The 13,168-nt window shown below is 50.3% G+C and overlaps 5 protein-coding genes across 5 annotated transcripts; 1 reads left to right on the forward strand and 4 right to left on the reverse strand.

The window, feature by feature from the left end:
• Nucleotides 1-36: 36 nt before the first annotated feature.
• F5B22DRAFT_648797 (short chain dehydrogenase) lies at nt 37-1,165 on the reverse strand (the record flags this gene model as incomplete). The annotated part of the gene is made up of 4 exons (XM_047979075.1): nt 37-315; nt 383-465; nt 539-1,045; nt 1,111-1,165. The coding sequence occupies 4 exons, from the start codon at nt 1,163-1,165 to the stop codon at nt 37-39; spliced, it is 924 nt and encodes a 307-aa protein (XP_047828533.1).
• A 1,202-nt stretch (nt 1,166-2,367) lies between these two features.
• Nucleotides 2,368-3,543, forward strand: F5B22DRAFT_637899 (P-loop containing nucleoside triphosphate hydrolase protein; the record flags this gene model as incomplete). The annotated part of the gene is made up of 1 exon (XM_047977505.1): nt 2,368-3,543. The coding sequence occupies one exon, from the start codon at nt 2,368-2,370 to the stop codon at nt 3,541-3,543; it is 1,176 nt and encodes a 391-aa protein (XP_047828534.1).
• Nucleotides 3,544-4,112: 569 nt separating this feature from the next.
• F5B22DRAFT_316304 (uncharacterized protein) lies at nt 4,113-6,893 on the reverse strand. The gene is made up of 4 exons (XM_047970660.1): nt 5,641-6,893; nt 5,193-5,501; nt 4,885-5,141; nt 4,113-4,830 (listed from the first exon to the last, which is right to left on the reverse strand). The coding sequence occupies exons 1-4, from the start codon at nt 6,237-6,239 to the stop codon at nt 4,157-4,159; spliced, it is 1,839 nt and encodes a 612-aa protein (XP_047828535.1). The 5' UTR covers nt 6,240-6,893; the 3' UTR covers nt 4,113-4,156.
• Nucleotides 6,894-7,445: 552 nt separating this feature from the next.
• Nucleotides 7,446-8,828, reverse strand: F5B22DRAFT_316380 (Alpha/Beta hydrolase protein). The gene is made up of 2 exons (XM_047970661.1): nt 8,396-8,828; nt 7,446-8,309 (listed from the first exon to the last, which is right to left on the reverse strand). Exons 1-2 carry the CDS (start codon nt 8,725-8,727, stop codon nt 7,664-7,666), a joined length of 978 nt encoding a protein of 325 aa, XP_047828536.1. The 5' UTR covers nt 8,728-8,828; the 3' UTR covers nt 7,446-7,663.
• A 2,824-nt stretch (nt 8,829-11,652) lies between these two features.
• Nucleotides 11,653-13,084, reverse strand: F5B22DRAFT_616018 (uncharacterized protein). Its single transcript, XM_047975561.1, has 4 exons — nt 12,496-13,084; nt 12,403-12,430; nt 11,953-12,253; nt 11,653-11,874 (listed from the first exon to the last, which is right to left on the reverse strand). The coding sequence occupies exons 1-4, from the start codon at nt 12,788-12,790 to the stop codon at nt 11,734-11,736; spliced, it is 765 nt and encodes a 254-aa protein (XP_047828537.1). The 5' UTR covers nt 12,791-13,084; the 3' UTR covers nt 11,653-11,733.
• Between the last annotated feature and the right edge of the window lie 84 nt (nt 13,085-13,168).

The raw sequence follows: 13,168 nt of genomic DNA on the forward strand, positions 1-13,168 counted from the left end.
ATGAAGAATGGTAGCGTACCTAGCTAGCCATCCAACTTAGACATCTATCCCTTTCGTCTTCAGCCTCTCAAGCAGCTCCATGGTAACCGTCGCAAAAACCGGGTTTTCAATGGCACTCGGCGGCGGCGGATCAGCGTTAAACAGCGGTACGACCCTCTTGTGTTCCAGAGTGACCTCGAGGATTGTCCCATCGCCATATTCAGGATTCTGGCACAGCTCCAGCATCGCTTCGGCGATGGTCTCGGGAGTAATCTCCTCTCCTATACCGGCATCCATCAAGTGTTTCATACCAGCAGCTTCAGTCCAAAGTGGTGTCTATAGTATGGACACTCAGCATATGAAAGGGGCTGAATGGATAGTTTGATGACGGTAACGCTCTTACCTTTACGCTAGCGGGAGCGACGGCACTGACTCGGATACCGACTGTGTCTCTTAGCTTCGCCAACGATCTAACAAAGCCATGCACTAGCAATCCGTCATGCAGGGTTAGCCTCATCCTGTAACGTAGTCCGACGCTTGAGAAGAAAGCTCTACTTACAGCCATGTTTGGTCGCGAAATACAAGGGCGCGCCAATTCCTGCAATATGTCCAGCAATACTACTAACATGCACCAAGGTACCCGGCATCTTGTTCTTCGTCCAGTATCCTATGGCCAGCTGGCTCAGGCGGATAGGATGCGTCAAATTGATCTCTATGGACTTGTACGAGCCGGGCACGGCATCGGCCGCGTCGATGCTCGGGGTATCTGGATTGGTCGCTGTCTTGGGCGGATTCCAGAACGCCGAGAACTGAGGCTCGAAGACACCTGCCCCCGGGACGACAATGTCGACTCGGCCGAAGGATGACAGAGCCTTTTCAAAGAGCGAGGACAGAGCTGGCCACGATGTTACATCCGTTTGATGGAAGATGGCTGAAGGACCGGAGCCGTCTTCTTTTTGGGGAAATTGAGATATGAGCTCCTCAGCTTCGGGACGTAGGGCTAAGTCGCCGATGACTACAGAGCAGCCATGTTGGAGAAGCAGGTTCGCAAAGGCCAGATTGATGCCTATGTTCAGAGTGTGAGCTGGTGAACTTTAACTCGTCTGTTGTAACAGCAACCTTAGTTCTTACCTGAACCAGCGCCAGTGACGATGGCCAACTTGCCCTTAACTGAGAGAGAAGACATGATATCGGGGAACTGTAGAGAGAAAGCAAAGTTGAGAAAGGGGCGAGATCTGAACTACGCGGGGTTCACAAAGTTGGGTTCAACAAAGCAATCTTGCGAACATCTTGTACAACAAGATGACTCTCAGTGATGCATGATCCAAGATGCAGCCACCCCCTCTCCTCTCCTCAGAACAATCATGGGCATACCCGTAACCCCGTGCTAGAAGCCGTGTACGATCACACCAGCCGGGTGAGGAGTACAGATCTAAGACGAGATGGGACGCGGGGAGTGGAGATTTGATGCGCCTTCACCGATCATCCCGTCGATAAATCATCAGCTTATGCCGCCAAGGGCGTTCATCACATCCGCGGGGTAACTTGGACATTGTCCCTCATAATTCCATGTAAGTAGAAGTTGAGTATAAAAAGAGGAGAAGGATCAAAGCCCCTGTCTGCACCCGGATATCCTTTTTCTGCCGTTGTGAGGGGAAACGCCCCATACTCTCTCCTCCGTGAAGGGAGCAATGGTTCAGCAGACGACTGAGTTACATTCGAAATTTTCAGAAAAGCAGATACTAATAAAATACTCTACCAAAGGAGCTTCAAAGTTGAAAATTACAATATGTCTCGAATTCCATGGCATGTAACTCTTGACTAAGTCGACATACCTAATAGACCAAGTGTACGCACATTGCGAAATACACGAATTATAACCGTGTTGAAATGTGCTCTCTAAGACTGTCACAGTCAGGCATGCAAGTAATCATGGATTTGCATTCTTATATGAGCTGCTCAAAGTACTGAGTATTTCCTTCGGCAAATAAACCAGGGAAAGCCAAGAACTGCAGATCGGCAGATCTAGGAACACCGACCCCATATTTAGATATTTCACGATATCCAATCATAATTCTCAGATAAGAGACAGAGACGTCATTGATAAGTAAGATCCCTGTAGACTGCCGATCTCCCGCAAGGCTGATAGGTACAATTTTTCTGCTAGGTCCAACAAGTGCTCTTATCGAGGTATGAATGAAATGCCTGGGCCCTGAATACTTCGATCCATACCTACCACCATATCTATCTCTAAGTCGAATCAGCGACAGGCGGGCGAGATAGGGTCACGCATGCCATGCAGTGTTGACTGACCCCTCTCTTCGCTGACACAATGCCGTACGCGGCAACTAGACAATCGAAGCCGAACCCACCATATCTCGAATCATAATGGCGGCAGCCGCCAAAGCAGCCTCGAGCGCCGCGGGCGCTGCAAACGGCTTCGTCCCGCGCGCCGTCTTCGAAGTATCGGCGTCCATCACGCGATCCTACTTCCTCGGCCACCACACAGCAGCGCTGACATCAATGCGCAAAGTACTCTCGAACATCGGGCTGATCCTCGAATGCCGGGACTCGCGGGTCCCCTTAACATCCACCAATCCACTCCTCGAATCCTCTCTCGCAAGCCGCGACCGGATAATAGTCTACACAAAGTCCGACCTCTGCGCACCGGCAACATCGACGCGGTGGTTGGCGAGACAGCAAAGCCTGTTGACGGAATGGCACCAAAACTCGCCTTCTTCAGGCAGTGGTGTGATCGGGGGTAGGACGGAGGTGGTGTTCACGGACGAGCGCAATCCGCGGAGTATACAGCGTCTCCTCGCTCTCGTCAAAGAGCGCGCCGCGGCGCAGGACTCGCTCCTCGGATTGCGCGCCCTCGTAGTCGGGATGCCGAACGCCGGGAAATCCACGCTTCTGAACGCGCTGCGCCGCGTCGGCATGCGTCTCCCGGGCGCCGCGCGGACAGGCGCCCAGCCGGGCGTGACGCGGAAACTAAGCACACCCGTGCGCATCGTCGCTGCTACCGAAACCAGCGACGGCGCCTACAATGACGCACAAGACGTAGGCGAAGGCGTCTTCGTCGTGGACACGCCTGGCGTCTTCGTGCCCTACGTATCGGACCTCGAATCCATGCTCAAGCTCTCCCTCGTGGGCTGCGTGAAAGACGGCCTAGTCCCCGCCGAGACGATAGCAGACTACATGCTCTTCCTGATCAACCAGCGCGATCCCACCATCTACGCCGACCTGAGCGCCCCCACAAACGACGTCCAGGAATTCCTCGACGCCGTCGCAGTGCGCACGGGCAAGTTGCTCAAAGGCGGGGTTCCCGCGCGCGAACACGCTGCCGACTGGGTCGTGCAGCAGTGGCGGCGGGGCCATCTGGGCCGTTTCGGGCTCGACGATATCAGTGAAGAAGGGCTGAAGGCGCGCGCGACGAGGCTTGCGCTGGAACAGAACGAGGGCGATGCGCCGCTGAGCCTGAGTCAGGCCAGGAAGCGTGAGAAGGAGGCCCGGAAGGCGCGGAGTTTGGCCAAGCGAGCGGCTGCACTCGACCCAACTTCTTGATTATAGTAGCTGTTTTCGTCACGTCAATCTACCGGTCGGTTGGTGGCGGCCTTGAACGAAACAAGCGAAGAGAGCGTGAGGGAAGAAGGCCATCTGTGAGAAAGCGGCCAAGCTCAACTCGCTCAGTTGCATGATACCCAAGGTGGAACAAAAGCAAAAGGTTCTCCATATTGTACATTAGCCATTTTGAAATTTGCTAAATCGGGGGTATATATGCGCTATGATATGATGCCTCTCACATCCAAAATACACTAGACCACAAATCATTCCGTTAGCCCAGTCGTCCGTCCAGTATCATTGCCTCTTGTCTTCCTTCCCTCATGAAGCCATCATGTCTCCGCTACGGCCATTGCCGCATGAAAATTTTGCCAAATGTATGGATGGTAAGCCTTTGGATGAAGGGGTAGTTTTTTTCATGGTGAGAAATCTCCAAAAGCAAAATTGCCACCCCACTGAAAATGTCAACGCCGAACGCATCAAGACTGCCTCCCAAGTCTCCAGTAACCAACGCCGATCAAATGCTTAGGAGCTAAATGCTAAGAAGAAATAAGTTTAAAAAAAAAAAAGCGAATTTGATGAGGGGAAAAGAGGCCTCAAGCAAGAGTGATTCCGGTCAGTGTATGAATTCCTGCTGCCACTTCATCAGATCCCGTGTCAAGGAATCCATCATTTCCACGCAGCTCATATCTTTAAAAATGGCCGTGGGATCTGTCGGCAGGTTACTCCCTGCTCCATTTGTAATGGGGATCTCTACTACAGGCTTCTTGGTGGGGCTGTCGCCGTTGACTTTGCTTGTAGGCACAGCATCATCTTCTGTGCCAGCTTGGCTAGCGGTTGACGTTGTTTCAGATAACGGGTCGTTCACGAGCTCGACCTGTTTGCGAGTAATATACTCCAAAATTCCGTGCACGCGTCTTTTCATGTCGCTCATTGTTATCTTGGAATTCATACCGCCTCTTGCTTTACTATGTTTGCTAGTTGTCTCATGCCCTGTGTGCTTCGTAGTTGTTCCTGCTTCATCAGCATTTCTGGATATGTCACGTGAAACGGACCTCACAGGCGAAGCTTCATGCTCGTGGTCGCGGTCTTTCGTGTACTGATTGCGCCCCTTCTTTTTAGATTGTGTGGCTTTTTTCTTGCTTGTAGTTGTAGTTGCTTGAGGAATAGGCGGGGTATCAGGGGGAGGTTGGGATGAAGGAACTGGAGGATCTGGAGGTTGAGCAGACTCTGTGACTCGACTTGCTACCGTCCGTGTGGCGAGTGGTAACTCGTCTGAGGGATCTGAATCTACAATAATTAGTTATTGTGGTCATCTAGACAGAGTGTTCAGCAGTGACTTACCATCAGCTCGACGACGCTCGGCACGGCCTTTGCGTTTACTTGCTGCCTCGGCCCGTTTGCGTTCTTGCTCCTCACGACGTTCTTCCCGCTCAGCGCGTTCTCGCTGGTTTCGCACAGTATTTCGCGATTTTTTCGAGTGTCCGTTTCGGAGAGCCAGTTCATCGTCAGACTCATCGAGGACAGTGGCATCTGGCTTTTCCGGAGCTGGAGACGGCGATTTCGAGTTTGTGCGTTGCCTTTTAACATTGTCTGCCTTCCTGCTGAGGGGTTAGCGAGTAATTCCGATTCAGGCACGAGATTTCGCGTACTCTTCGCTGTCTTCTCTCCCTCTTTTAGGACGTCTGTTGACCATGTCGGCCTCTTCTGGAATTGTATCCTCCTTGCTTGCTTCGATAGCACGACGAAGCTGTTCTTCCTCATCATAAGCGGCATCTCGACTGTTCATGGTAGACCGTCTTTTGGAAGCATGTTGTGCAGCAGCGGCGGCGGCGGTACGAGGGGTTTTGCTATTATTGTTGCCACTCTTGGGTGATCGCGCATCTTCTTTCGCAGCGGACGTGGCACGCGACGCAGCTTGAGAGGGTCGGTGAATAGGTAGAAATATGGAGTATTTTTGTCTGGGCGAGAGAAGTTAGTATAATGAAGCGTATCGGAAGGTGATATAGTAGAATATACGACAGCGGCAAGGGCAAAAAAAGGGAACCTCTGAAAGCCAACAATTGAGGTATGAGGCGTAGAGAGCTTGGTTGAACTTACCCATTGCTAGCAGTATATATTTTATGTAGGTCTTTACGACATTGCTCACAGTAATACTCGACGTCTTCGGGATTGGACTCTTCAGTGGTGAAGCCGACACAAGCGCCATGCTGCCATGTGTTGCAGATCTCGCATTGAACAAAAAAACCGGCCAAGTCGTCGGTAATCTCAATGGCGAAGATGCGTTCGTGGTCAATTGCGTCCTTGACACCGTGCTTGGAGTCTTCATCAAAGGGAGGTGGCCCCGGGTACTCATCATGGCCGCAGATGCAGCGGACAGATTCGTCGTCCTCGTGGATCTCGTCGGGGGCGGGAGGCATGTCGACGGTATCTTGTTTCGGCTGCTTGTCGCGGTCGTCGTCTTTTCCGCGCGTGCTACGACGGCGAAGAATGGTGTCTTCGGTGGTAGTTGAGTCCTCGGGTGGCTCTGAGGAGAGTGATCCGCTGCCGGTGGATTTCTGAGGCGATCCGGTCTTCGTAAAGCCTCTGGTGGCCCGCTCGACACGGCCAGAAGCACTGGAGGCGGTGGAAGAAACCTGTGATTGGGATTGTGTGATCCGCGCACGAGAAGAGCGTCTGGTGGGAGAGGCGCCGGCCATCGCTCGGTAGCAAGGCGACGGGTGGACGGAGGCAGACGGGAGGTGGAAAAGAGCGAGGACGAGGAGGGGTTCGAGGACGCGACGCGAGCACCAGTAAGATGAATTCGAATGCGACGAGATTTCGAGTTAGAACAGGCGTTTGACTTGGTCCAGGTAGCCGAGTGAGAGCTTTGTTGTTACGAAGGCGGAGTGGGTAGGTAGGTAGGCGCTGTTGGACCGAGACGACTTGAAGGGAAGAGAGGGACGAGAGGATCGGAACGAGGGAAAGAGACGAAGCTCTTTCTTTGGCCAATGCAATGCAATGCGACTCTGGGACAATCCGCTATTACAAGAAATCAGGCGAAAATACAAGACGAATGTGACAATCGCACAACATTGACCAAGCTTGTCATGGCTCTGGACTGAGGGGGGCGAGGGAGAGCAGGAGGGTCGAGGGAAGAGGACGAAAAGTGGTAGGGCCTGGTCGGCGAGAGCATGCGTGTGTGTGTGTGTGTGAGCAAGGGAGGGTCATGGTCATTTTTTGGCTGGCGTGCTTTGGTTGCTTGGAGAGCAATACCTAGCTCAGCACCAACCCAAAGCACCTAACAGGCCACTTCAGCGCCTATATAATAGCGCCTATAATTACCTAGTAAGTCGTTAGTTTCCTACTGTACATGGGGGGTAATACTAGGTAGAGGTATTCTCTCCTCCACCCGGGGACAGTCAGCGGGTTGAAGCGCCGCGCGAGATGCCGGTCGTGTGCGATTATGCCATACATACTGTGCAACTGGCACTGTAGCAGCATCGGGTGAGCTGGCAGTGGCAGCGTGGCAGCAGTCAGTGTCAAGCGGCTGATCAAGCGCCGATAGCGATTGGCCTACTTCCACGATAATCAGCTGGCGCGGGGCACACGGTCCGTTTGCAGCTCCGAGACCGTTCCGAGTTGACTGGTCTCGATCTGTGAAATATGTAATATGTGCTGAGACATACACGCCATGAGCGCGGATCATGATGTACGTATTCTGAAATAGGTACCTCTACCTATTTTAGGTAACCTTAAATCGTGTCTTGCGTGTTTCCTTACTTCGTATTGACTGCAGTGGAAGAGGCTGCTGAAGTAGAAATGCTTCAAGAAACAACCTTAAATCTCTGGCTTAAGAATACTTAGATAGAGTTGGTCGACTTTTTCACATGTGTGGAAGCAACCTCTGATATGTTTTCATCTTTACCGGCTACATATTTCAGTATCTACCTTACAGTTACATTGGTGAGGTCAGGCACCACCATCGACTTTCACAACGAACTCCTATGCTACAAATTCGGCAATGGAGCGACATGGTACTACTCGTGCTTTAGGACAGAAGATGAGTTCATGAATTCGACATGTTCTATGGCCGGATATGAGAGGAGTTGGCACTTTGAGCGCCATGCCCATGGATTCTTATCTATTCCACCAAGGGCTTGCTTTCAATAGATCCGAGCGCCTCTAGCCCAGATAGTGCCTTACACGCCTGTTCCCACGACTTATCTCCTTCATAAAGTTGACTCTTCATATAGGCCAAAGACATTCTCTGGACCATGCTGAGCATTTCTGGGCTTTCATCCTCGGTGCCCTTCGCATCCCATCCGCATATACCACCAAATCCATGATGACCTCCTTTCACCCGCAGCAGATCCTTAAAACCAGGGCCGTGCGTGTAGGAATCCCAATGCCAGTCAGCTCCACGAACTGTCAGATAGGGGCTGACATCGTCCTCGCCCCCGATAGTCAACGTAGGTGTGTGCATTGTGCTGAAGTCGAGGCCGTAAAACGGAACTATCTTGCGTCCATCCTCGGACAAATCAGCGCCGCCATTCCCAGTGTTGCCGAATAGCACGCCAGCTTGGATCCGCTGCTCGAAAGGACGAGACACGGTCCCATCGCGAGGGTCTGTATTGGTTGCACCTAGAAGGAGACTCATGGTGAAGCCACCGAAGGAATGGCCTACGCCCGCGACCTTGCTTCTGTCAACACGTCCTTTCAGGCCAGGTACAGTTGATTCAATATGATCAAGCTGATCTAAAATTCGAGTCATATCCTCTGATCGCGACCTGTTGATACCAAAGTCAGCACTTTGTCCACCAATAAGACTACTTCCACTACGAGAATAAAAAAATCAACGCTAGGTACTACTTACTGCCAGTACATCTCATCGCCCGGTATGCCTTGCAGGCCGAGTGTCGTTGAGGATAGGTGAGTTGGCTGAATGACCACGAAGCCGTGCTTGGCATAGAATTCTGCAAGAGGAGCATAGCCATTGAGAGAAGACAGCCAATTACTGGGTCCATGTCCATGTGATAGGAGAACAATCGGCAGTGCATCCCCAGTAACGGGCGCTGTCACACGCAGTTGCAGCTCTACCGGCCGGCCAGGGCTGGGAATGATTAAGGGAGTGTATACAGTGATAGGAGAGGATGGGCCAACTGGGATCTTCGCGGCGGCGCCAATGAGGACATGTTCGCTGGCCATTGTGATAACTCTGAATCGCTATTAGGTTATCGAGGTGATAACTGGTGCTTTCTGCCGTGAAAATTGAATAATGGGCACGAACGTTTGACATTGGTGTACTGGTGCCTTTTATATCTATACTTAACACTACATTCTGCCCTCCCCCCTACGTGTGATATGGTGTAGCAAAATGGGACTCCGGACTTAAAGGAGACTACACATCGAGCTAGTCGGCTCATCGTGAGTACTCATCGCCATGCATAAGATGAACCTTCTACTCACTCTACTATGACCGCTCTGGCTGGTGTTTCTACTTCCACCTATAACAAGTTGATACGCGCACTGAGTATTGTGAGATGAGCAGGGGGTAAGTTGTTAAGTCCGATGTAGTCTCTGATTGGTGTAGTATTTCGGACTTTTGATCACACATATTGTCCGAACAGACCATTTAACTCCATGTCCAGTTTTCCGCCATCAATATCAGTTTGCAAAACTTCTTAAGAGTCCTCTTTAACTGGTCATGATTACAAGAGTGGGCATCTACCTTACAAATAAGATTTTGAGCCGGTTTTCGTGCGAATATCGGGCACTGAGGGCTTATACGGAGAGTCTCTGTTAGTGTGACAATTAGATAGATTACCGAGGAGCTTGGAGTTTTCATTCATAATGAATCACTTACACATAGCAGGAACTTAATGAATGAGCGCCTTAAGAATTGCGGCGCGAACAGGAGCTAGAAAACACAGCCAATTTAGTTAGGGATTACTCAAAGCCGTCTCAATATCGACATGTTATGACATAGATTTGCAACAGACACCTAAGGGTGGAGATAGTTCAGCCGAGGTAGTCAAATCGCTTATAATTGAAATGATATTTATAGTGGAGGGTGGTAGACTATACTAGAGATGATGTTCAACCCATGTGCTGCCCTCCCTGTAGTATGTACCGCAGCTGTATAGTTCTTATTGTTCACCGAAAATGGCTTCTCAATTTAGCTAAAATAATTCTATTCTACGAGTTTTTCGGAGATCTGTACGGGATAGTAATTGTACAGTACCTATCTACAGTAATAAATAATTGCCATGCAGGACAAGAATTACCTACATCTACTGTGTAAGGTATGGCAGGTATTAAGCGACTAGAAGGGAGCGAAGTATAAAGAGACAGTAGAATAAGGAGCAATGAAAACCATCCCAAAGCTTCAGGATGAGTATTAGTGACCATTTCAAGCATTGGTTAATATAACAAGGGCAGAGATCTAGGCGTAGAACTTCATGCTATTCACAATATAATGATCGAGTAGGGCTGCATGAGTCCTTGATCAACCAATTCCTTCTTGAACTTGGTGGCTTGACTCGACTCTATATACAACTGGTCTGCCAGCCATGATAGAGTCCCTGCCTGTCGAATTAGTCGCGGCTCACATCTCGCGCCCTCGTGGGCAAGCTATCACCGGCGAATGTCCCCCAGTTCCTCGCTTACAAGAACGTCAAGCTTGATCCCGGGTCCTTGAAAGAATTTGTTTACATGACCTATCCAGGCCGCGCTGGTTATGTTTTACAACATTGCACCATCACCGGCGTCCTCGTGGATAAGCCTGGCGAGCCGGTTCTCATGCGACTTCTCAATGATGCAGTCCTCAATTTGAAACGGAATCCCTCACATGCTGGTCTCGTGTCCTTGAGTGTCAACTTCGAGTCGTGGCCTAAGGGTATGTTGAATGACAATGAGCAGTCATTCCAAGATGGCGGCGTCTTTGAGTTAAATTCTGGCCGGGCGCTACGAATCATCTAACATACGGCTCAACAGACATTTGAGACCACGATGGCTGCCCTTCGTGAGAGCAACTTGTCTGTGGGAGAGCATTTCGAGCTTCTTGACGCCGTTAAAGGATGTAGTCTCTCTTATCGTGACGCTCTTCTTCCAATTACACAAATAGCCTCCGCAGCGACCGTCTTCAGGTCGTTGAAGATAACGATGAGCTTGTCCTCAATATGCATGTCATCGGTTCGAATTCCGAATCCCTACGAACAAAGCATGTATGGCACCCCCCTTGTCCGATGGAGCATGCACGGCTCCAGCCTTCTCCAGTCTGTTGGTGATATTAGCATTCATACCCCATCTGGAAGCGCTTGATATACACTGGTACAATGCTGGCAGCTTAGATCTAACTTCTCCAGACGATGGCATTATAGACCTCGACATCACCTCTCCCCTGGAGTCTCCACATCTCAATCTCAACGCTTGCAGCTTACCCAGGGGAAGATCTTCTCCGGTATCTCAAGGCCGCCCGGCCTACCAAGCTGACATTGACCGATATCCGCCTGATCTCCTGGACTTGGACTCCTATATTGGAGTACTTATTATCGTCGTCGATCTTCCCTATTACAACCTACCACCTCGGTGATGTTCGTGAGGGCCACAGCTTATTGGTGCACTTTGACGATGTGCCGGGCTAATCTGAATTCTCGTATCGTGGCGTATAGATGGGACTGAGTACGCTCACTCAAAAAATGGGTGAAGTTGGGGCGACGATTCGCTATCTATGCATCACGCGAGGATCTGGCGCGAGGATGCGTTGACTGGAGAGCAAAAAGCTAGAGTTCGGCCCCGCGTATTTCTTTCACTAGGTTACAAAGTACTTAAACTGACATGCATTGTATCCCTGAGCGATAACACGATACTTGACCTGCCCATGTTACTACCGGTCATAGCCATAGATACCTAGTCGTCCGCAGTGTTCCTAACAAAGCCTACACACGCATAGTTCTACTCTATCATCCCTCATCGACGGCAAAAACAGAGCGCCAGTTACATTGCGTGGGAGATATGATATCTCTAAGAACGCGACTTCAACTCCATGTTAGCGGCACTGCGCAATATATCATGTGTCCGAGCAAAATATACAACACACGAAGTCGAGATTAATTAGAATCTCGAAATCAATTAGATAAATCTTCATTACATTCATATCTGCATCACGAAACTCGCTATTATATACTAATTATAAATATACTAATCAACCCTCTAGTTCTTATCCGGAACGTAACCAGCGGTGATACGGTCGAACGAATGCTTGCCAGTGGAGTTGTATCCAGGTACGTAGTGGGTGCCGAAGGGCTCAACGAAAGTGTTATATGTGCCGTTAGGTTTTGTAGCGGCCATCCACTGGGGTTCCATGTGTTAGTAAATGCGATTCCGAAAAAGCCGAGAACTCAAAAAAAAATCTACAGAGGGGTGACTAACTGTGAAGGTGTCAATGGCGCCCTTCTGGAAACTATCCTTAGGGAACTCGGCGACGACACTGTTAAACTTCTCAATTGGAACTTCCTGTGGCGTGAAGTTCACACCGTCAAACCCAACGCTGTTCGTGATCCACTTGGTGTCAATGTTCTTGAAGGGGTGGATACCAAAGGTGCCGTGAAGAGCAATGCCATCGAAGATGCGCTCAAGACGAGCCTCGGTCCAAACGCATGACTTGTAGGACTTGTGTGCCTTAATCCACCGCACGGCACCAAGACCACCGTCAACTTCGAAGCGGTTCTCTCTGTTCATACCTCAGTCAGTACGATATAAAGATAAAGCCCAGGGAGGTAAAATAACGAAATACTTGTCTGTGGACGCTATTCAAGTCGATCCTCAGACGATACCATAACATTCCAACTTGTGAATGGATATAACGAGCTAAAAACTTACTTGGTGACCCAAGGGGAATCGGGGCTCACTGTAGCGCATACAGTTAGTCATGGCAGAATCTTAATATCAAATAGGGTATGTCAAAAAGCTTACTATCCCAGCCAAGATCGTGAAGAATGGTACCCAAAGCATGAGCCTCGAGGTCAACCTGGGCCTTGAGGGTCGCGTTGGCGTTGAGAACAGCGGCACCGAGAAGCCAAGTGCGCATGCTGTGCCAGTAGAGGAAATCAGGGAACTTTTCGATTAGAGCCCGGGCATCGCGAACTATCTGGGTATCGACAACCTCAACACCAGCGACAGTGGTGGTTGGCAAATGGCCACCGTGCTTAGGGCGGGCAAGAGCAGTAGCGCCAAGCGCAAGGACGGAGATGATGCTGCTAGCCTTCATTTTGTCGAGACTGTACTTGAAATTGAGGGTTGAGATATATTGAGAGGGTTGGGTCTGAGGCAATATCTAGGTCCTTCAAGAGACGGGCGTGACCTCGTTTTTATAACTTATTACTCTCAGCATCATGACATAGGCAATAAGTAGCATGGAGTATAGAGAATGAGGATATACCCGCGACCCTTACCTATCAATCTCGATTGACAGGGCTGCTCGCCTGTCTCTAGAGCCCCCGGCTTCTCCATGATTTCAGATACTTGTTGATGGTATGATTGATTTCCAATGATGTGGAATTATCGAGATGCGTGGGGGGGGGGGGGGGGGGGGGGTTTCTAGTTTTCATAATGAACATTATAAAATAGTATGGGGGCGGGAGCGAGT

The sequence above is a fragment of the Xylaria bambusicola genome (assembly GCF_022495145.1).
Source record: "Xylaria bambusicola strain CBS 139988 unplaced genomic scaffold F5B22scaffold_37, whole genome shotgun sequence".
NCBI lineage: Eukaryota > Fungi > Ascomycota > Sordariomycetes > Xylariales > Xylariaceae > Xylaria > Xylaria bambusicola.